Source organism: Rhipicephalus sanguineus, chromosome 4, assembly GCF_013339695.2.
Source record: "Rhipicephalus sanguineus isolate Rsan-2018 chromosome 4, BIME_Rsan_1.4, whole genome shotgun sequence".
Lineage (NCBI taxonomy): Eukaryota > Metazoa > Arthropoda > Arachnida > Ixodida > Ixodidae > Rhipicephalus > Rhipicephalus sanguineus.
The window spans coordinates 90,579,845-90,604,041 of record NC_051179.1 but is presented as its reverse complement, the minus strand read 5'-3'; the positions used below and the strand labels follow the sequence as shown (position 1 = coordinate 90,604,041).

Genomic DNA, 24,197 nt, shown 5'->3' with positions numbered 1-24,197 from the left:
ACATCATGTCTCTCTTCCCTTGCACATCACGAGTACCTTGCTTTCGATATTTTATTTTTTTTCCATCTTCTCCTCTCCTATCTCCGCTCTTTTAAGGGAAGCTTTTATAAATGACAGATTTCGGCGCCGTACTCGAAATACTTGGCTCTGGTGAGCATACAGAAATGGGACCTTCGAAGATGCGCTGGTCGTATGCGTCTTTGTAGGCGCCGTTTTCCAATAACTGATGCGCTCTCGATTCTAGGCTAGTTGGTGACCTGCCGTTTCTGATATGGCAGTTTGATCTTTCATGCAGGTCACTTGTCATATCACGTTACGTGAATGTCATTGTTGCCTGAGTATGAACGCATGCCCGTTGTTGTTGCCTGTAGCAACTGGAGTGTTGCGCTGCTAAGCACGTGGACGAAGTCAGGGAGGAAGGAAAAAGTTAAGAGGAAGCATTGAGCAATGCGAAAGAAAGTCAAATTAGTAGGTGATGCACGATCATGCCAAGCTTCGCCTGTCCCCATTTTTCTGATTGGGGAAGGGCACCGGAATTTTTTACTGATTGATTTAGCACTTTAGTAGAGAACCAATTATTCGAAGAAATGAACATCGACACCTACAAGATGGCTAATGATCTTTATGGTGTTCAACCACCGGGCTCGCAGCCGACCAGGGTTGCCAGCCGGGAGAGATGGATAGCAGCTATATACATTTATATACATACGATACATCTTCCCCCTTTAACACAAAGAATAAAAGCTCCCGATCAGCCATGTCACAAACACACCCCGCTCACCCCACACAGAAATGTCACAAGGAGCAATTGTCGAAGCATCGTCCTACCCACTGCCTGAGCTACATACTCCATTTCTTCTTTAACGATGTCTTGTGCAGCAGCAGCGGTAGCTATCAATTCAATAAGAGATGAAAAAAAAAGAAAGAGGACTAAAATAAACGCCAAGTGTAAAGGCTTAGACAAGCTAAGGGATGGAACGCAGTTAAAACTTTGTTGCAAAAACAGAAGGCGAAATAAAAAAAAGGAGTGGAAGTATCCGAAGGTGCCAATCGACACGTCGGTCAATCGAGAACCTTGCCGAGCTTGACACGAGAAAGGCGGGAGTGCGCACAAATGAACACCGGTTAGGAACGACCCGTGTCGCCATGAATATTCCTCTGTTTTCATTTTGAACAGCGCCTCGGAATTGAAACACAAACGAGGAAAAGCGCTTTGAGGGCACCCGTTGACTCCCGTCAACTTTTTTTCTTTCTGTCTGTTATCTGGTCCATCGTTTGTCATCTTCGCGCCCCGCGACCACCCGGCACACTTTGAGTTGCGCCACAAAGTTGTTGCCGCAGATATGTTGAAAGTCAGTGCGCCAAGATTCGAGCTTCTTCGCAAAAGTAGAAAACAAAAGAAAAAACTGCGCTGCGTTTTATGAATTGTTCATTGGCGATAGGGATATATGGCCCATAAAATATGCATGATAAGCAATATTTTTGTGTTCAGCACGTGCCCACCCTCTCCTCTATGCTTTTCCTTTTGAATGATCGAAGTTCACTTGCTAGCCGTCATTTTAAGCAAAACTAAGCACTTGTCCTCCTCAAGGTGAGGCATCACTTGGCTCGTTTTTCATACTGTGGTGGCCTGAACTTTAAGAACTTTCCTAACTTTTTCAGAGGTAACGTTGGGTCATTCCTGTGTGCACTGCATCATATTTGAGCATGGGCTCGCGCTTGTATGAATACTCACCCCCCCCCCTTTTTTTTTCTTGCATTGAGAAGGATAGATCGAGTAGTGATTACGGCAGCAAGAATAACGTTTCGGGCGGGGTCGCGGGTTTGATTCCCGGCAGCGGCGTTCGCATTCCGCGAAAGGAGGTGTGCAAAGATGTTCGCGGACTGTGCTTTGGGTGCGTATGAAAGAATCCCAGCTGGTCAAAAATTTATTCCGAGCCCTTTGCTCCGGCTAATCTTACGACACGGGCGCCTTGCTGTCTAAAGTCAAAGCGCGCGACTCGCACGAGGAACATTAATTATGCGTGCGGCTACCGTGTAAACAAGTGCGGTTGCGTCTAAAGTTGCACGATGTTATTAAGTTGTGACCTGCATCACGTCAGGAGAAGCGAGTCTGAAGAAACTCGTAGCGCTGATTTACAAGCTTCGTGCATATGCTACTCTGCGCATCTTAATTTCCTGCGCTGTACATCTAACTACGGATTAACCAACAACCTTAACCTCACACTTAGTTACACGGGGACTTGGAGGCAGTGTTCGCAATCTTAAGCGTCCCCGAATGAAATCTTGAATAAAGGGGCATTAAAAGCAATCGCATTATCGTTTCTGTGATAATTGTGGAACTGAATGTGTATAATTGCATCAGTGCAAGAGATTTAGGTAACGTATATGTGGAGCGCACTGAAGCATAAAAATGAATAAATTTTTACTGATGCCGATTCTGCAAAGGAATCTTTTGTGTATATCTAAACTTTCTTGTTGGCTAATTTGGACGGTATGCATATTAGTAGTTATTCGTACTCGCGTTAATTTATTTACTCTACTCGGACGTTCTAGCCCCTAGGTGAATTGCTAATACCGTCCGGTGCATGTAAGTGTGTCTAGATGATGTGATAAGAGTCGCGGAAAGAAGAAAGCCATTATGCCTTTTTTAACACAGACGACAACCTCGTAGTTTATAGTTAGAAAACCCTGTCGCAGCAGTTTAAAATGACCCAGCAGCTCATAAATAAAGTTTTAAAAGCATGCAGTGCATACGGCTTTATCCAACTCGGGCAAGTCGTGACGTTGAGAGCTGTTCCGTACTGCGAGGAAACGTTGACGCGGTCTTCGCTGCGACAACAGCTTTTGTAGACCGTTGTTCGCAGTGCCGACGGAGATAGATAGACCCATCACCAGCTACGAGCCTCACTCGAGCTTATCTCGACCGCGCGTGGAATATTTTATTTCAGTTTTTTTATCCGTATGGTCTAGGCTCTTCCGTCTCGACCACGGCAAGAAGCAAGGAAAGAAACCAAGCTTCTAGCCATCACGTTTAATGGTCACTAGGCCAAGCCATTGTTTATATTTTATAGCCCTGTTTTAGCTTCCGTTATGTAGAGCTAGCTTCGTAATGAGATGCCTAACGACCCGTTTTCTAGGGTCGTACAGAAAAACCGAAATAAATACTAAAAAAATACTGATTGTACAGGGTCAGGGCCTCAGTCAGGCGCAAGCTCGCGCCTTTAGCCCTCACCCCTTGGTTTTCTGTAAGAAAACTATCAAACGTGGGAATAAAAAAAAGAAAGGCAGAACAAGATGACATACATTGAGCTTCATCTCGCGGCTTAGCAATCTGCGTCCTCCTGAACTCGATACGAACTTATGCAAGTGAAGTGACGATTTTGTCATTTTAAATTTGTTCTTAAGGCTGACCAAGATGGTAAAATTCGCAATTATCTTACGACTTTCCTTTCCTTTTGTTCTTTTTATTTATTTCCTGCACTGCTTCAAATTCCCTCTTCAGGCACTTCGGACAGTGTCGGGGCGTCCTTAGAGTTTTAATTTCCGCGGCTGAAGACCGCTGATATGACGCGCACGGAAGTAGGGTCATAAGCGAGAAGCAGATTTAGGAAGGCGAGCACCTGCAAAAAAGAAAAAGAAAGAAAACGAGAAAACGGAGCTTCCAGCCATGTTGCTTTTTTTGGAAGCATATGTCGATGCTGGCACATGGAAATTTCCTTTCTGCAAGCGAGGTTTTGACTGCACGTGTACAGTCTCGACCTGAAACACCGCTATATCGGTGTGTCTTGGCCTATATGTATGTGCTCGCTACCACTTAGTGAGACGGCAGAGAGGGCCTCAAACTACATCGGTAAGATCACGCGAAGATACAGAAGGAAGGGCATAATAAAGCGTAAATCGCAAACTTTGACGGTAAACCGCTCCCTGCGAGACAACATGGGGGCTACTACCTCGTCCCTGCCGGGAGTGTGGACTGGCGCCGGTTTGAAGGCATAGCCTGTATTTTTACTTCGGGGTAAAAGTTTGCTGACACATATGTTAGGAAGGTGCCCAGATTGTCTGTGGCCTTACTGCGTTTGCTGCCATCGGGCTACGATTAGAAGTCATTGTATATGAGGAATTATTTTATTTATTCATTTTCCATACTCCGAATCTACGAGGCATTACAGAGTGGAGCACTTGGCGATGTATGTATAATCAATGCAAATTCACAGAACTCTACAAGCGGTGTTACATAATATTAGTGCTATGAAAAAATCCGTAAACAGGGGCTGGGTGCTCGAGCCGACGTTTCGACAAGTGGACTTGTCTTCTTCAAGGCTGGAACTGGTTTCCTTAGCTTTCGTGTGTATATGCTTCGTGTCCTCTCCACCACAAGAGAGAGGGGGAAGGCAACTGCCAGAGTGGGGGTGGGGGAGGGGGGGGAGAGGCCACGGTTACGAAGTGAGTGAGTCGCAAGGAAGGCGAAAAAAAAAGGAACAAAAAGTGGGGGGGGGGGGCGGGAAAGGGGAGGGTATACGTTTCGCTGAATGATTGTCAGTGGAAGCACATGGCATTTTAACAACAGTAGGTTCGGAATTCCTAGAAGAAGGGCTTAACTCTGATTGGTTTTCGTTGTGTATGTACCATAACGAATAGATTCAAGAGCCCCCTTAGAAACGTTAATACCTGCTGGCTGAAGTGTGTTCAACTTGAGAATAAGGTATGACTCGGTATATTTTCTCTCTCTTGGGGACCGGAAGTTTGACTGAAGTATGTAAAGTTTGAGATAGTATTAGTGCTAATCTTTTAGACGTACAAAACAAAAAAGTAACAAAAATGAACCGATACAAAAGCGTGTTTTACAATCTAGCGCGCCAAAATATAAACTTAGAAGATAAATTGCAAAGGGGACATAAAGAGACAATAAAGCTGCAGGTGGTGTGACAAATGTAAAAAGAAAGGGGTGGAAAAGAGATACATGAGATAATCAGGTAGGATTATCACAATGAAGCAACCTAGATAGATAATGGCAAAGTATTGGGAGTGACCAGCTACAGGGAGGTTGACGCCCGTTAGGTTGTTCGAATCGTTAAACGTGTGCGGTGAAAAGCAATAAGAGAAGTCAGGTGTGGTGGATAATATGCCTTTAATTTCGTGTGTAGGATCAATCCGATATGAACAAGTGGGTGGCGTGCTAAGCTCGGTACGTAACGATAAATGATGGAAGACCTTACTGAAATGGCACAAGGAGAAATACTTAATATGCAGTGATAGAAATGGTATTAACAGAGCATTTTTAATTGCTGCTGTGTTTGATGTACGATGGTAATAAGAAAGAGCGAAACGTGTAGCGCTATTCCGAATGAATTCAAGAAACTAGTTGCATTTGCGTGATGAGGATTCCAAATTACATCGACGTATTCTAACTTCGACCACACAAGCATTTTGCACAGAAGCATCTTGACAGAAGGTGGGGCTTTATTGAAATTACGCCGTCAGTATCACTGTTGCTGATCGTGTTGATGTGGGTATACCGTGTTAGACTCCAGGCAACGAGACACCGATGTAACGATTTGACGAGACACAGTCGACTTCGATGTCACCTAATTTGTGCGTTGAGAAGCATTGGTACTGCTTAGAAGCAGTCATTAGTTTCGTTCGTTAGGATTTAAATTCATGAGCCAACTATCTAAGTGAACTTCTAATATCACTTAAGTCCGTCCTGGAGATTTTTTTTCGTCGTCGTTACGCATTTACTTGTAAAGTACACCGTAAACCCCAAACAAGTCCATATTGTTGTTAGTGGGCACAAACGGTTCTTAGGGAATGCAGACACCCAAAGCTGTGGTTGTCGCAACATTAGCGTGCGATGCGTTCTCGACAAGTGCATTGGTGTTGTTGTTGTTGTAGTTCAAATATACATCGAGTCACCGACGACACCTCTTGACACCATGAGTGTATGAACTCCAGTGAGGCCTACGGCTCACAACTTCTCTGGGCTCACCCGCACAATTCCCTATGTCCGCCAGAACGCCATCTAATCATGTTGTACATACGAGGGTGCCTCGTTTTTTCTTACCATGCATTTGGCATAGCACTTATTGCGGCTCTGTTTGTTTAGTTAGCTCAGAAAATGTCTGAACATGTAATACGATCACTCAAGGAGGTTTCTTTTCTTTTTTTTTTTCACGATGTGATTTTTTTTACTACTTTGAGCACTCCGACAACGAATACCGACAAAGGGTCCTCCTTTCTTTCCCTTACAATTTTATCATTCGATCTTTCGTCTCCTTGCTTCGAGGGGACATTAGGTCGCTTTAGAAATTGCGCAAAGTCGCAGTGATGCCCCAGTGAACGGAGACGATTGTGTAAGGTTGCCAGTCATATAACCTTACATAACCAACTCAATCACGTATCTGCTGTTACCCTGAGTGTAGAGGAAGCAGCGAAGGGAATCCTGTCCAAAGAATTTCAAAGAATTTCAGGTGAATGGACATCGCTGCCTCATGGTCGATCGCCAGGACCGTTATATAAAACTGCGGCTACGTTAACATCTTCTTAAAGGGTTCAACTTATTGAGCTATTTTAAGATGTTCCAACTTTCAACTGCCATATAGGGCTTCTGCGAAGCGTGTGGCGTGTCACAATTGGTGGAGTTAGAGCGACAGTGCGTCTTCTTATAGGTACAATTGTGCTTGAGAAGCTTGGCGAACGCAGATAAAAAATGGTTGGTCCTTACAATGCTCGGGAAGCTTTTCTAATATTCCTAACAGAAATACACTCTTTAAAAAAATGGAGTGACCCTCTCTCCTTTAAGGGAGAAACGGCGATGTCCCCAATGTTCGTCTTCAAATGGAGAAACCGTTCCTCCCTTTTCAATGGAGAAACCGTCAAAATAAAGATGGCTGACGCCAAGCCAAGCCAGTGAAGCGAGCAATAGATTTAGGCCTAGCGAGCGCATCGATTCTCGACTGATAAAGAGTATGCGGCACTGGCAGTCACAAAAAACGGTCCCGCTGAGCTTAATATCGAACGCTATGACAATAAAATCAAGCAGACAAACCTGTAGTGATGAAAACCTCGCGAAACGGAACGACGGAACTCGTACGTTTCGCTCGGCCAGCGAGACGGCGTTCACTTTAAAAGAGACGGATACTGCAAAGGGGCTCTCACCCGGAGACTGTACGCTACGCTTGCTGTCTTTATTTGTCGAAGCGTCACCCGGTGTAGCGACGTTATCCACGCGTTTGTGCCTCCAAAATGTACATTCCGTCGCATCAAAACAATCCCGGCGCAGCAGAGCATAGTTTCGATAGATAGATGTTCAACTTCATATAAGTAGGTGGAGCTTTGAGAGCGCCGCGGCCGCGAAGTAGGTGGTAGCTGGCGCCATCTAGAGGGATTAAACAATACAAAAAAAAAGTTGTTTTTGACTGAGGCGGCGTACGTTGATACTGCACACGGCATTTCGGGGAGGTAGGCCCATTTATGGATTACTCAAGGACACCGGAAAGTTGATACAGCTTTTATTCATACGCACACGTTCACTGGCCAAACACATAGTATGCACATTGAATTCAATACATACACAATTCATTCGCATGTATAAAACCTATAACACGAACAATTCACTACAGACGCATACGTACAAACATTTACACATACTCCTCTATAAAGCGCTGGCCCTAATATAGTCACTGAATTACAGTGGACCATGGTGGCACAAAGATGCGTCACTTTTCTTCAACTCTTTACGATTTCATGGCTGCGTCACAATATACGCCAACATTATTAAATAGTAGCTATGGCTTAGCCAAGCGCACCAGTTAATCTAAAGCCGCATGATAATGAACAATATAATTACCGAGAGTTGATTAAGTTAGTGCGAAAGCGACCATATTGAGAACCGTTCGTACCATTCTGACGACATTTTGAAGTAGCGCCATCTTCCGACAGCGGCCACAGATGAAATTTCTCTCTCTGATTTCTTTATTTTCAATAGTTACTGTGTGAGGGCGCAACATCGGCAACATAGTTCAGAAATTCCGTCGCCTTCGTCGCGTCGACTTCGTTGAGTGGTTTGACGTTAACATCTGCTTACATTCTGTTCATGCGTTGACCACAAGTATGACGATGGGCTATGGATTCTTTCAACTGCTAGCCGTTCAGTGACAATGCTTCTGATGCGGTACGGCCGTCTCATTTGTGTATACGTACGTTACAACGCGGGTCGTGCGAAGAAACAAGACAAGATGGCCTCGCACCGGACGGTGGTCTTTCGAGAGCGATGTCAGTGGCTCTTGGCGTCGCGGCAGCTCGATTACTCGAGTAGAGAAACTGGCGCTACACCGCGCGAATTATGGAAAAGAACGCTACCCACACTACGTGTTTTGTAATATTTCAGTACGCTGTACCTACATGCTGCTCTGCTACTGTTACGTCACGGTATTCGCCTGGCGTGTGAAATTGTGGTCATTGTGCGACAACTGTGTAGTTGTCGTTGTGGCGGTGGTTTGTCTTGCGTTAGATTTGGAATACTCTTTTCACAAAGGTGAGTGAGAGTGTTAGTGATTACCCACTGTGCACAGCTGTCATTAGAAGCTCATTTTGTGTTGAGTTTCGCACGCCAAATCAAAATCCTGAGAACGAGAGATACATACTGCACGCGTGCATAAGTCGGTCCTAATTCTCAGTGATGGCATGCGTATTCCAAAACGCATGTGATTGAGAATTTTGGCTTAATTGACAGAAGTCATTGACTTATTTTTCAGATATGTGCAATTATGATGCAAGTTAACGTTAAAATGCGGCCACGGCGGCCACATTTCAATGGGGGCGAAAGGCAAAGAACACCCATGTGCTTATGCTCGGGTGCACGTTAAAGAACCCCAGTTGATCGAAATTAATCCGTAGTCCCACACTACGGCGTGCCTCATAATCATACGGTGGTTTCGACACGTCAAACTCCAGCAATTATATGTTATCGTACTTTCACGCATGCACTGTCCAGTGGTATCACGTTTGCTAAAATGTTGTAAAAATTAACCTTCATGCTTCTTTATATTGCTTGTTGTATTGATAAGCGCTATAAGTGCTGTGTAAAACTACAAACGCGTGCTCTAGCCAAGTATGTTAACGCCGAAAAAAGTTGAATTTTGGTGTACAGTCTAAGGTGTTCATTAAAACAAGACTGTTTTGTGAAGCGGGACTTACTGTATTTATGACAAGCAGATCGTGCGCAAACGTATACAAACAACACGAGACACACGGAAGTATGCGGCGCATCGCGCACACGCCGAGCCTATAAAAAAAAGAAAAAAAAACACCACGCACGTTACTCAACACATAGAACAAAAACAATGAACGTCACTCGTGTGTTGCTCACATCAATCCTAGGTACAAGTAATTGCACGCGATTGGCCGAGATCGGTAGCACTGGATAGTCTGGTCTGAGGCTGCCGAGTGAGCGCGAAAGGGCAGCCGCTCTCCGCAGCACTGAATCACGATTTAACTCGGCGTGCGCATGCGCGCGCGCGCAAGTCACGTGGTTGAGGAGAAAAGTTTCTCCCTTGGCGCTTGCCGCAAGAGGGCGCGACGAGTAAATCGTCCGCAAAGGAGAAAGTCGCGGCTCCGAAGGAGGAACGGAGCCCGTTGCTCCATTCTCGCTCCCTGTTTTTTTAGAGTGTATAGGCAGAAAAACCTTCTTTTTTCATGTGTGTGTTTGAGTACACTTCCCAAAGTATTCCCAAATCGTTGACCCAGCCTGTGGAAAATATAACGTGTAAGAACTGAAGCTTGGGCAAGTTGGTAAGGATCCACTACAAAGGTAATAACAGCGCATGGATGATAAAGAAGAGGGATAGGATAAGTAGCCGTTAAGAGCGGTTTTTGCCTCTACTTATCTTGTAATTTTTTGCTTATCGTATATGCGCTGTTAATACCTTCTTGTGGAAACTAATACCTCTGTTTTTTTTTGTTTTTTATATGTACGCGCTATAAGGCACATTGAAATAGTACTTAAAGAGGCTTAAACGAAGCCCACAGAAATACGAAGTGCGAACTAACGTCTGTTTTCAAATCATTTTTTACTTCCCGCTTTATCTTAGTCTGTGCTTCTTTTTAGGCCTCTTCAAGTCCTGTTACGAAAATGCCCCAAAACGCATAACCAACTGGCCCTCATCGCCGCACTACAGTGCAGTAAAACCTCGGTGATACGATCACGGCTCGTACGAATTTCGTGGTGATACGAATTTTTCCGTGGTCTCGGCCAAGGCCTATTAGAGTGCAATGTATTGGAGTACGGTTGTTGCGAACCGATTTGCACCCCGCGACGTTTGAAACAGTACGCGCATGCGCACAAAGCAGCGCTAGCGCAAGCGTCGTCTGCCACGCTGTTCCTTTCAGGACGATGCACGCCCTACCACAATGACTGTATTAGTCTCCTTAGATAAAAAAAAGGAAAACAAAAGCGGTGTGAACAAAACCATGCGCACAACTTAAACCGTGATCTACCGATTCATGTTCTCTTGATCTTTCCTGTGATTGCAGTCAAAGAAACTGCTCAAAGTTGATGCGCAGGGAAATTTGAATAAAAAAAAAGTAATACACAAGACCGATGAACACAAGAACACAAGAACGATTCCACCTAAAGAAGGTGCTAGTATTGGCAGCAGCGCATGCTGTTGAACGCAAACGTGGAAATAAAAAAAAAGCAAAACGTTCGTGACGTTTCTATCTGCGATTGTGCGCACTCCGGGCGCCTTTAACAAAGAAAGGGAGTGTTTGATCCTGAAAGGAACAGACTGGCAGGCGACGCTTGCGCTAGCGCTGCTTCGTGCGCCTGCGCGTACTGCTACCAGTCTCGCAGATTATCTCCGTTGTAAGGCGCTGATACTGCGTGCGGCCGACGCTCGCGCGATATTATTAATAATGCTGGAGGCTGTACGCTAGCGCACAGGTACGAACAGGTGCGGCCCGCGCTGTCGAGGAAGCCGCGGTAGTCACGCGCGGGCGCGGGCATGCGCGCTTCGCGACCATCAACGTTGCGTCGTTGCCTGCGAGATAGTGCGAGCGAATATTGGAGGCCTTTAGACGCCTTAGCGTTTAGGTTACAGATGACGTTGACGTCGCGCTTTTTTTTTTTCGACGCGTTGACGCGTGCTCTTATGCTCGAGGCAGCAGCGTCTTTGTACTGTGTTAACACGTGCCTGCCACGTCGATGCAAGCCATATCCCCGCAATCAGACCTTCTATGAAACAAGACTGAAGCTTGGGCTGCGGGTCTGCCATGAAATTAAAGGTGGACGAAGACCCCAAGACACGAAGCGGACGGTCTTGGCGAAGGAGCTTGGCCTCCATCTATCGTGTGCAAAGCGCACCTTAAGTCACTTTCGCCGCAGTACTTTGTTGTCACGCAGAAAGGAACTAGGAAGCGGCTACTAGCAGTCACGGGGCACAACACATCTGGTTCATTAATGACAGATGCGCGTATGCGCCTTATAGACGAGTACAAGTATGATAGTTGTCGTTTAAAATCTTTACTGGCAATCATTCAGAGCGGTTCGTGACGTCGCTGCGGCCCTGAGAAACACTGAATCAAAACGTATGCCAACTTCTTTTTTTTTTCGCATACTAATTTTCCATGTTTGCTGATGATACGAATTTCGGATGATATGAATATTTTTGTCAACCCCGTGAGATTCGTATCACCGAGGTTTCACTGTATTGCGCTTCAGTTCAACTCACTGGTCGTTCGTCGTAGACATTGTCTCAACGCGCGCAGGCAGCTCACGTATCGCGTTGTTGCTCAAACGCATTTGTTTCCAGAATGAACCTTTTATATAAACGCGGCGTCGAGCTGGGCCCGGCCAAGAAGCAGACGCCGGAAAATTGGCTTTGCGCCTGAAGACCATCGGTCAAGCGTATAGCCAGAATAAATGTTTTATTTTTGTTTGTTTTTTTTTCGTTTTCATTTCGCTAGGAAGTAGCCGTGTAATAGAAAACAATGAAACAAAGAATACAATTGGCCTGAGAAAAGCTTATGTGGATACACCGAAACAAATAGGTCATCTCGGTAAGGGTCCAGCGCGAAAATGTATCCACGAGACCCTTAGGACTCCCAGAATATTAAAGAGAAAAAGAAACCAGTGCACAAAAAAACGGACTATTATTCGGCAGTGTCTCACGTGTATAAGCCGCTCATTACTAAAACCAATTCGGAAACCTCTAAGGGGGCACCTGACCTATTTACCGCATGGAATAGTAGTGTGATATTGCGGTGAACGCGTCGCAATATGCATCGGCAGGCGATCGGACCATAAACGAGTAGATGGCACAGCCGCTCCAGCCCTTGGTATAGATTATTCCTCGCGGGGCACAAATAGGTCGATCATATGCCTTGAAAAATGATCTGGCGGGTTGCGTTAGTACTTGGCGTGTTGCCAAGAAGATGGCCACCGTCAGTTCTTAGTGGAGGACATTCGGTGGTGTACCCAATTGTTTTAGCAAGCGTGGGCGTCTGTTTGCCGAGGTAGACGCCGTGAGATTCATTTGAACATTCACCGTCTAAACGCACCGTTAGCTGAGCACAAACGCACAAGAAAAATCGAAACCTTAAGCCGATCTATAGAAATATACTCTAAGGAAGCCGACGTAATGGCATCAGCTTAGACCTATGCTTCGATATTTGGAAAGCACTTCCAAGCGCATTTTTCCCGTGAAGTTGTAGATATCATACGGCTGAGTAATTTAGAGGAAGTTTCCCTCGAGGAACATACGTATTTTATGGAAGAGGCTGTGGAAGCTGGCCCGGCGCCCACGTGCTCCCGTACAATTTATTGCAACTACGGGGCGACTGTTTCTAGACTTTGCAGTTTCCCAGTAGGAATAAAGATATACTCAGTAGCGGCATATAGTCCTACTTGGATGTTTCTCCATGTATATACTTGCACCAACTCCCTGCCTGCATGGTGAGCCAATGATAGAACACCTGTGATTTTTCCCGCGCTCTCTCGGGCATATGATTATTACGACCCGTGCTTGAGCACAGACGTTTTCTATTACATGAACACAGGGCGAGACTTACAGCCGGCGGTGGTAGGGGGCAGGGCCATAGGTTCTTCTTCCTCGGGAAGTTGCGCCGGAAGACAGGTTGCCAAACCGACCATGACAGCTGTCGACGATGCCGCGCCCGTACAGTGACCAGACGTGGACGTGCCCGGGGAAAGTGATGGCTGGTGGAAGCGGCGTAGATCATCGCTTACAGCAAATGCGGCTATTCAGGACCTTCTGCTCACTGCTAGACTTGTGCGCTGAACGGTGTCAGCGAATGATTCAAATGGAGGGCGTGACGAAAGGAAGGTGTTGCAGAGTTTTTATTGCGCAACGGCCCAGATCCCAGCTCCCTCCTGGCTGACCAGCTCTGGGCCGTCCAGCAGGCCCGCGGAGCGGCCGGCAGGCTTGGTCTGACGGTCCCGACGTGGGAGTCGCCCGCTGCGCGCTGACGCGCGCCTTGCAGGACCCAAATAAAGTTTTTTCAACCAACCAACCAACGGCCCAGATGGTCTTTCGTAGCTCATCGCAGTTGATACCAGGACTTCACAATTGTGCGTTTGAATTTGGAAGTTATACTATCTGGGCGAGGCTTTAGGCGCCTTCACAGTTAATTTTGCTGCCATGAAATGCTCAGAAAAAGTATTGCGCGGCTTTAGAGAGTATTCAACTATGAGGCCACTGACTTGTGGCCATTGTCAGTAAGCCAATTTTATATTCTGTAGAGAAGTCCGCGGGAGGGCTAGAAAGGGTATTGGGCTGATTATCTCATAAGTGAAGGCAGTAACGCCTTCAGTGCAGTGGGTGATTTGAGCTTGCTCTATCCGGACTTCGTTCATTTTTTTGTTAAGAACCAGTCGGTATGGCGCTCATTCAAAGAAGAGGTGGCATAACTTGTCGTCGCAGCTACTGTTGAAAGCAGCGACCCTTTCATATGTCTAGCTTTCTTGTACATAAATCGGCCAACATTTTGAAATGCCCCTATTTAGGAAGCCGCACCTTCACGTACGCAGATTGGGATGTGTTAGACGGCAAACAAAATGGCAGCGGGAGAAACGAAATCGTTTCACTGCGGGGTTCTTTTGAGGCACTGCGCTTACCTAATTTTCAATTGTGCGAGCGCAGGCGATAGGGTGCACAAAATGGCACGTGATTGGTGGCGTTGCTTTGTGCGTGATTTCTCCCAAGCATTTTGTCAGAGAGATAAATTGCAGACCCGCCTTAGCCTTTCGGTGTCATTCGACGTCTTCGCAACGCGCATCGCTCTTACGCGGTCGCGCCAACGTTGTAAAAGAAAATAATAAAAATATCACGTGTGTACCACCTTGGCAGTTTTATGAAGAGTATTCAGCTCACGTCCTGGCTCCTGTTAAGTTTAGCAACGACTGAAACGGTATGTTAGTCAATCTACGTAGTGCTAGTGATTATTACGCGTGGGCTATTGGTTGCAAAATGCCTAGCTAAATTACAATAGTTGCAACAAAGCCAGTGCAATACGCTTACGAGTTTCTTCATAAGTTATGCTTCGCGAAACATAACAGAGCTCTAAGTTTTACAATATCTAGCGCTCTATGTAGCTTTCAGGAATATAACTGGCGACTTCACATAAGGTATGAGTGAACATGAAAATGTTTCCGCGCATCCGCCATAAAAATAGAGTAAATGAAGAAAGAAGAGCCAATAAAAAGCAAAACACCACATAAAATTAACGAAAGCACAAAAATTTCTTATTAGTACGCAAACACGTACACACGGTGTTTATTAATTTAAGCAAACGTTAAGCATGAAAAATAATTTTCAGTTTGCGTGGTATGAAAATTTGAGGAGTCTCTTTGCTTTTTCTCTAAAATAATTTGCAGAACGTTCGCAACGCTTCGAATGCACTGGAGCCTATAATGCGCGTCGTGTCCTTGTTTTGCTAAGCGAAGCGAATGAGCGGAAATTGCGCGCTTTAATTTTCTACCAAAACTTTAGTGGTAGACGAGACGGCTCGCAAATTACTAAATGTATTGTTGCGAGGTTTACGTGTATTCACTCCAACAGTTTTAATAACAAATCTGGCCAGTGATTGATTTATACAGCGGGGCAGTCGTTGAGAGCTACCGCCTGAAATATATCAGGACGATCGAGGTTATGCTTTACGATTTTGTATCTTTCGTCTGGCAGGGCTATCCCTGTGTCCCCTTATATGCTGAATACGCCCGAAGTACAGGTTGACTTACCGATCCTGGCCAGTGTCCTCTTTCTTTTCCTTTCTTTTTTTTACAGGAACAAAAGTAAATGCGTGTTCTACTTTCGTACCGATGAGAGCGATATTCATTAACGATTCCATACGACGTTGACTTTTGTGCGTGCCTAGCGTGCTGCACTCGACGACATGAAACGAACCCCTGCAAATAAACAACAGCGGCATACAGCTAGAGTTACCTACAGAGTGTGTTTCCTAGGCCGGTGTACGGGTGCAATATTAATGACTGTCTCTACGGTATGCAAAGCAAGGCGCATGGGCGATGTTTTTGCAGTTTCGCTAAAAACCGTTGCATTTGTTCGATATCGTCGATGAACACAGCATCGCTGCACTTGAACTGTTACACACCATCGCTACGCAAACTTTCTTAGAGACAAATCAACCGGCTTCATTCACAGCGCGAAACTCTTTTTCGAAACATTTGCTCGAGCGGCAATGAATAGTGGCAACTTCGAGAGACTTAGATATTAGCTTTTACAGGGCACCTAAAAGCACCGCAATCGCTATATACACGATAAGCTGAAGTGCTTGCGCTGTGTGGAAGCCGTAAGTCTTCATGGTAACAAGAATATGACTCGAAGAATCCCCTGTTCGAAGGGGTTCATGCATTCAATATTGCTGCTATTCAGAAGGCAGAAAGAGCGGAAACCTGTTCATTTAGTTTTTAAAAAAATCGACAAGAGTTTGCGCTGGCGTCACGCAATACGCTTAAAGCGAATTGAGTATCAACTACGAGGTGAATACCCGCATATGAACTCTCAAACGGTTCTCGCGCTCGTGCGATTGCAGTAAGGTGTTCTTGGATTCCCGCAAGTTCTGAGATGTAGAGAACTGAATAAAGGCGAGTGCTCTTTAGCGATCGTACATGCAGTTTGTATGTTGTAGCACACGTGCTTTGAATTGGGAGCAATTTATGCGGCAATATTGAGCAATGCGAGCATGAATGGTAAGAGTTGGCTCATGGTAAGGGCTCTAACTAACACCTTCAGTGTAATTTTTTCTGTTACTGCTTACTTTACCACCGTAGCAGTCGAGAAACGTACGCTGACAACGTAGAAGCTTCGTGATTCACGATTAGAAAATCAATCCGTGGATAGACTTCTGTCATTTACTCCTTGATAGTCTGCACTGGTGTCTGATTGTTTATACAAAAACTACTCGCACCCACGCGCGTTCGCCATCAAACACGCAGTCACGAGCTTATCACACCGTGATAAATGTTTATAAAAATAAGCGATGTCATTTTATGGAAGCGAAGTGCTACATTCATTGAGAGACACGACCTAACACTTTAGACGTGTTTAATATACAATTGTGGGGTCAGTTGTATGCGTGTTTTCTTCGGAAGGTAATGTCATTTCTCAGATTTCTGAAGCTTGTGTATTGGCACATATATACAAAAGGCTGTTAAAAGTGCACGCATAAGTTTGAGTCATGTACAAAGTCTTGAAGAGGTCAAATTAAATGGCCCATAAATTTAGTGATGAAAGTGTGGTTGTCAGCCAGACCTGAGGCCTGTTGCTCGGTAGTAGCCAACGTGGCTTCATTTCAGGCCTGGTCAAGTCTACGGCAAGTGTGTCGCTATGGTATTCTGGACTGTGGCGTCAGTAGAATGGCACGACGTACTACCAAAAAATTACGCTTCTGGGATGTATTTCTGTCACGCTACAATAATCATCACCGACCTTGCGTGCCGTTCGAGGCTTTAGCGCCGCGTGCCCGGTACTTCCAGGTCACGAACGGCGTGCGTGCTATCAGCGGGACGTTGGACTAATGATAGAAACGAAGCGAACGCCAAGTTTCTACAAACGTAGCGCAACCAGGCGAGATGTCGATTATTGTGGTGCGACAGAGCGACACTCAAAAAGGATGCCGCGAATGTCAGAGGGTATACGGGCCCCATTATACTTCTTCGTCCAGATAGAGCGTTCACAGACGGAGTGAGCCCCGACTTTTACATTTTAAAACTAATTTGAAACAGACACAACGAACACAGACGACTTCGAAGGCCTTTCTACAAAAAAAATTGGCCGCGTATCTGCGTGCTCCGCCGTAAATGCCGTGTAAAGACGATGGAGGAGGCGCTGCGTGAGATATGGACGCCATCTGGCAATACGTCGGGAAACATGAGCTTGGGCAGAGGGTTTTCTTCCTCCGTGGCAGAGGGCGTTCGCCGGCGCGCATAGGCATTTTCAGCGCAGCCGCATTTTCAGCGCAGCTTAAGAAACTGTGGTCTTTAAAATTACGTATCTTTGTATTTTCTACTAACGGAACACACCACGTAATACTTACGTAGTGATGTTGCGCCTCAGGTATGCGTAATATTTAATTTTTGATCGACAATGTTCACAAGTATGAAGAGCCGTACCAGTTCAAGATGGGTGGGCGGTAAGCAAGTGGTTCAACTTTGGCCGGGTCGCTGAATCGGGTGACAGATAGACAAACAGAAAGACAGACAGACCAAACTTTCTGCGTTTAAGTTCCCCAAGAAAGACTATCGTCTTTAAAACACGAAGGCCTTTCTGCACCTAACGTGGTTTTGCACTGCCTCCGCGATCGGAGGCGTTGCAGGCTTTCTGCGCTTCCCGTGGTTTGCAGTGCCTCCGGGATCGGCCCAACTTTACCAAGCGACGATGTAATGTGAAGGCGTCATCGTGTGACGTCACGCTACATAACGTCATAGTGATGTCATGGCGATATCAAACATTTTGACGATCTGCGACGTCATGATAATGATTCTTGGCATTACTTCTTGATGACTCCGACGATCACGTGTCGCGTTTCATTAGGTAACCAAGGCCTTCGTCTTAATAACAGCGCGAAAACTGATTCTCGTAATCTATGTAAGCTCGTGCGTAGTTACATAACAAAAAGCGTTGCTTACTAGCATCACGCTGCAAGTGTGCATCACGCTTGTAATTTACGCTTAGAAACAAGCAAACATACAAAGCGCGTCTCAAGCGAACCAAAAACAATAAAGCTGCGCGCGCATTCTCAAATATGAGAGCGGCAAAACTGATGAGCCCGAAATCCCTTATGCTAGTGATTAAAATTTCGAGAGCAATTGCATTCCAAAAGGGACGCTGCTTTCGCAAACACAGATCGGGGCAGGGAAACTCATTTATGCTTAGTAAGCGGTTGCGGCAGCTAAACGACAGGTGCGCATTACTACCCTCCCCCTCTTCGTTATTACTTTTTTTTTATGGATGCCACAGTTAAACAACACGTTAACTATGATGGTAAAATACGACTTTGCAGCACCAAAGACACGGCTCATGCATTACCGAAAGGCTTCTTACTTTCGGAGCTTCGATCTAGGTAATCAAGGTAGCGGAAAAATCGTTTTTACTCGTTTGTATGCTGCCCTGAATGTGATCGGTGTTGAAGAATGATAAGCGAAAACTTACCATCTAAGGAATCTGGAGAACGTCTGTTTAATTTAAACCATCATTAGCTTTGATAATATTTGTTCAATATTGCTAAATAAGATGAAGCTGGACCAGAAATATACATGATTTGTCAAATCAGCATATAAAATTTTGATAGCTAATACGTAACTTAAACGAACTTTCATTGCGAATTCTCAGTAGGGAAATAGAACTCATTCTTATCACCTGTGATAACATCTGTATTTCAATGTACTTATTTGAATAAGAAAGAGTGATAATCAATTTGCTGATCGAAGGTGGTTTAACGTCACCTTATAGTGTGCCAGTAAACAGCGTGACAGGCCCGTACAAGTGGTGCCAGGAGGTGGCCTTCGCGACGCATTTACGCTTCTGCAATGACTTCCGGCGCATGCATTCAGAAAAAGCTTTTGACATTCATGTTCGTCCCTTGGACGGAGCCGTCGCAGGAGCTTGGGTTTGGACGCTGTACTTGTTTACGACGCCTGTATTACGTAAGCGGCGCCCACGATTACCCATCAAGCTGGCATTAGCGTCGTTATCACATCCGCTGCTGTTACGAAGGGTCAAAGCCTAAACGCCGTCTAACTGCGAAATACTTTTGTTTGTGGGGTAAGATTTCTAAATATGTTGTAGGATTTGCCGCCTACGTAACGACATGGTACACCCGGAATGTATGCTGAAAGTTTAACTGTCAGGATGTGTAAGATTTATGAGGCTTAGCCCGTACATACGTCATCTGCATCTAGGCTCTATGGCAGTCTGTGTGCGATTGAATTTTTTTTTATGCACCTGTTCTTTCGGACTTGCGGTATATCATAGTTTTTATATTTTTACGCCATCCCTGAATACCTCACTAGTGATTGGTGCAATCGAAAAAGAAGGCCAAAAATACAAGTACACCACCAAGTGTCCACCAGACTTTAGGGAGTAAAGTCCTAGCAGGAAATATTTTGGTGGTTTAAACTGCTCTGTCTGGAAATTAAATGTTCATGAATATGCATCATGAAGACAATAAGAGCGAAGTTATTGAATAAAGCGCGAAATTTAAACAAAAAGGCGTACACCTTGAAGTTTCAAGTGTCCGTCATTATTGCCTTCAAATATTAATTGCCACGCAGACAACATCAGAGTAAGCTCTGTGGACGCCATGACCGAATTGCGAACCATACTGTCTTTTCTAAGTTGTGCTCAGAGTTGTACATGCTGCTGAAAAAAAATTACAAAATAAAATTACAATTGCTTCATTCCAAAATTTAACCAATTAAAGTTGTGATTACAGCCTCAAAAATGTAATTACAGATTACTCGAGAGTAATCGATTACACCGCACGTTACTTCTTACGCATCTTTTTTATTACGGTAGCAAATGTATACACAGATAACGTGGCATGAATAGCGAGGCCGCTGGTAAATCGAGACGGAAAAATCGGTACCTGCACGTACGTACCTCAAATTTTGTTAAATGTTATTTTAATGGTGCACGCTATACAGTGTCAAATTTTAATGTGCAGCTTGTTATTTGAGACGATAACTATTGACGTGTGCATGTGCGGGTACCAATTTTTCCGGTGGCTTCGCCATTTATACAACACTACAGCTTGAATATCGCTTCCGCATTTATACATTTCATGTTTTTTTTTTTTTGGCTCCTATACCTTGTTCAGTTTCAGCAGCAATTGCCTACCAAAGTTTGCGTCGGGCTATATTCCCGCGTTTTCTCGTGAAATCATCCGCCGCAACGCCTAAGACCCTCTCCATGAACGCTCCAGAGGGATGTGCGATCCTGTACCGTACTAACACTTTGCGTGCCTGTTCGTGATTGCACAGCGCTTTGATGCGCGTCTCCGAGTCGTGCGACGTGCTTCATTGCTATTGGCGCTCGAAGAACGCACATCAGGCAGGGAAACGCTGAAGTATCCGCGGGCGAATTCTTGGCAACATCTGAGGTACATGTGATCTTGTAATGTGTAATTACCCATACGATTACAGGAACAAGTGATCGCAATAAAAGGATAGCTACACCGCAAAAAGAGTAAGCGAAGAGTTTGAAAATTACAATGAAATGTAATGGGTTACAAGTAACCCATTACTTGCAACACGTTACGTATATGTCTGTTTATGCTCTAGTCATATATGATGAAAGGAATCCTACGTTTGGCCTGGGTATTGAATGAAACTGTGAAATCTGAACGCAGTACGGTGCAGTGTTGACATTACTTATTCGTGGACAGCCGTGACCGATGGTGTTCAGCTGCTCAGCTCTTGCTGAAGGTTTATATTATGGGCCACTGCAGCGCCCGGAATTAATTCAAACACAAGAGATAAAATGAGCGCACAATGTGCGACAAAGGTAGACAACTTGACTACGTGTCTTAACAATCTGATCTGATTGAGCTGCTAGTTGCAGCCTCGTATCGATGTCCTTTTTATCTTGCGATCCTTGATTTTTTGCTGGATTTCAAACTTTTAACACAGGTAGAAGAACGCTTACACAAAAGAAAAACGCAACAGGTGAGACTTTGTTTTAAACTTCAAGCGAGCTTTTGATAACTTTGCGTCCATTCTTAACACCTTGCTAAATGTTCAAGAATATTCCAGGCAGCGTTTTATAGGCATATTAGGAACAATTTCAGCAAGTTTTGGCCGGTGCCGTTGCGGTGCTGTTCTTTGTAAACTCCAAGTGACTACAGCATTTCATCGAGCACCGCGAGTCGTTCGCTGTAATTGTGAGAGAAAGGGTTGGAGGTTGTCCCGAGAAAGATGGCGTCTTGATTCGCGCCGTATTTCCGCGCTTCTGTTTGTTTTCTTTGTTTTTCTCGTTTCTTCAACTTCCATTCTCCTATCCCCTACAATGATGCACCTTGCTTCCTTGTGGGCTTCAGAAGTCAGCGCCATTTCTTTCTCTCTCACTACTACTACTACTACTACTACTACTACTACTACTACTACTACTACTACTACTACTACTACTACTATAATATTATTGATCGGCCCGCGGGCGCAGTAACTGCAGGTGTAAGGAGGTTAGTACACGTCTCTTACTTTATAGAGCTGGCCTGGCCGTGACGCCTGTACACGCCGAAGCAGGAAACGCGAAGCGTTCGCTTACTTTCGCATGCGCTGTTATTCGCGCCAGCCCTGAGACACCGCGTGTTCGCGGTAGCTGGGAGGGATAAGTTTCGGCTCGCTTGTGCGCGCCTGGTAGCCCGTTTGGCAATTGAGGGGATGTTTACTGCTATATGTTGCTATTGTCGTGACTACTTCACCGTTTGGGCGAAATTGCGTTGTCATCGAGCGTCATGATGTGTCATGAAGCTTGCTTGACCAAAACTGACATACCGGGAGCAAAATATTTTATTTTTTATGGCATGGCTTCACAGAAGAGCTGGCATTAATCAGTCTTCTACATCTGCGTTTCTCACACCAAGTAGGTTCGCGAAATCTTGAGTGGAACGGTATTCCCTCCTAAATGACGTGAGATTTAAAAAAAAAAATAGCTCAAGCATTTGCCCTTTCTGAAAACGTTAAGGAACGAACGATAATAACAAGATCCAAATGCGAGCTCAAAAGTAACAGAGATAGAAATCGTCTTCGTTGGTATCTGTCTCGTGTCTTCCCCTGTGCTGTAAATCACAATTTGAAATGAAAATGAAACTTGTTCAAGGACTTAGGCGCCCCAAGTATAACCTACCCTAATTATTCTCATAACGACAGAGCACAATATATTTGGCATACAAAGACGTCGAGTCTGCGCCCATTTTACCAGAAATACCACCGACAATGTGTCAATACACAGCGCCCATGCTGTCCCACTGGAATGAAAGCAAAAAATATCGAAATAAACTTAAATCACGGAAGTTTAACTGAGAGGAGCACCTACTCTTTTTTTTCCCCGGAAACTGGTAATCACCCACCTCACTTTTCATCTTCTTGATACGCTATGGATGATGCCTTTTGAAGTCTTTCCATGTTCCGAAATGATAAGCTATAGAATATTCTTATGTAACGTCAAGCCTTTCAACAGCCAAAAATATGTCAAGCCTGCATCTCTTCTAATCTCATGGGTTTTCAAAACAGTTATTACTTTGTGTGAGACGTACCACTGCGCTATCGCGCACGACAAAAAGTATTCGTGCGCAACTCATTTCAATTACAACGCAATCGTGTGACAATGATGGATTAAAATTGCGCATGAGAAAGCTGTACAGAACGTTAAACTGTATTTGTTTGGGGAAATGAAAACACGCTTTGATCAGAACAAACTGTAGAAATTATTGTCCATATTCATGGAGGCGATTAAGTAAACAGCTGCTCGTCTGTTTTGATCGTTGCGGTAGCTGTCCAGGTATTTTGACTCACCTGATGCCGGTTGTCAGCCAGCACCAAAATTAAAGGTGCTGTGGACCTTTCAGATTGTGGGCTCCGTGGAGACGTGATCTACTTTCGCTTCCATGCTTCGTCGCTGTGTTATTCTCATTTGCAATGGAGTATACTATTTGTTGTAGTAACATGAACTTCAAGGCAAGCTCAAGAACAAATTTAAAACAGGCCCGTGCAGTTATATTCACACTGCTAAGTTCCGCAAGAATGTGCCTTTGTGAATGCAAACGACCTACCCTGTTAATCATAATGTTTAAGCATTAGGTTGCTGCGACAGTGTCAAGGCACTGTGACATCATTAAAATGACGAGACCTACTTACGTTGAGCCGCGAGCACAATGCGATGCTGACGAGAAGTAGCATGATGACAGAAGATGCCATAGCTGTTGGAGCGGTGGCAACGTTGACCGGAACCTGTTTCAACCTCTACGCCTGTATACAGTTACGTGAACAACGTCAACTCGCTGAGCGCGTCTCTGGACTTCAGTAAGCTGTTGTAACTACGCGTTTTTCGGTCTTTATATTGTGCTTACTATCTTTATAATACCAAAAAAAGTGGGACGCTAAAGCTGTACGATTTACTTCAAGCTAAGTAGCGCACGCTTGCAAACTTATGAATCGGTGAACTCAGTGAAAGCTACTAGTGCTTCGTGATGCAGTTGGTGATGACGGAAGAGGAACGCAGCGAACGATTGACGGCGTGCCGTGCAGGGCGCTCCGAGTTTGGCGCCCGCGCGACGGCTCCCTTTTATGGAAGCGTGCGTCCACTGCCACGTGACCGCGACTTGGGCGGCCAATCATTAGAGAGCGAGTCGCGCCGGAAGGCGGGCTGAACGAGCCCCGTTTCCCGAGGTAGCGAGGGAGTAGAAAGGGTGTGCAAAGCTGAATGGGGGAAGCGCACGGGAGCGCAATCGAAAGGGTGGCGCCAGGAAAAGGTGTCGCAACAAATCTTTTCGGCGTCGACAAAAGAAAAAAGTGAGGAGCGGGGAACGCGAAACTTATCGGCACTGTTGGTATATCGTTCGCGCCCGCTGCCTGTACAAACCTGGCGCACATTTTGATCTGTCGTGACTTCGCGTCAGATAGTCTTGTGAAAGGGACGGAAATGGATGCTGCCGGAAACACG

General features: G+C 45.2%; 1 protein-coding gene across 1 annotated transcript in view; it reads right to left on the bottom strand.

The window, feature by feature from the left end:
- Positions 1 to 23,784, bottom strand: part of LOC119390411 (uncharacterized) — a 58,212-nt gene extending 34,428 nt beyond the window's left edge. Inside the window, exon 1 of the mRNA XM_049414830.1 lies at positions 23,393 to 23,784. Within this exon, the coding sequence (XP_049270787.1) occupies positions 23,393 to 23,452 (60 nt within the window). The 5' untranslated portion in view covers positions 23,453 to 23,784. The remainder of the gene's footprint in view (positions 1 to 23,392) is intronic.
- Between the last annotated feature and the right edge of the window lie 413 nt (positions 23,785 to 24,197).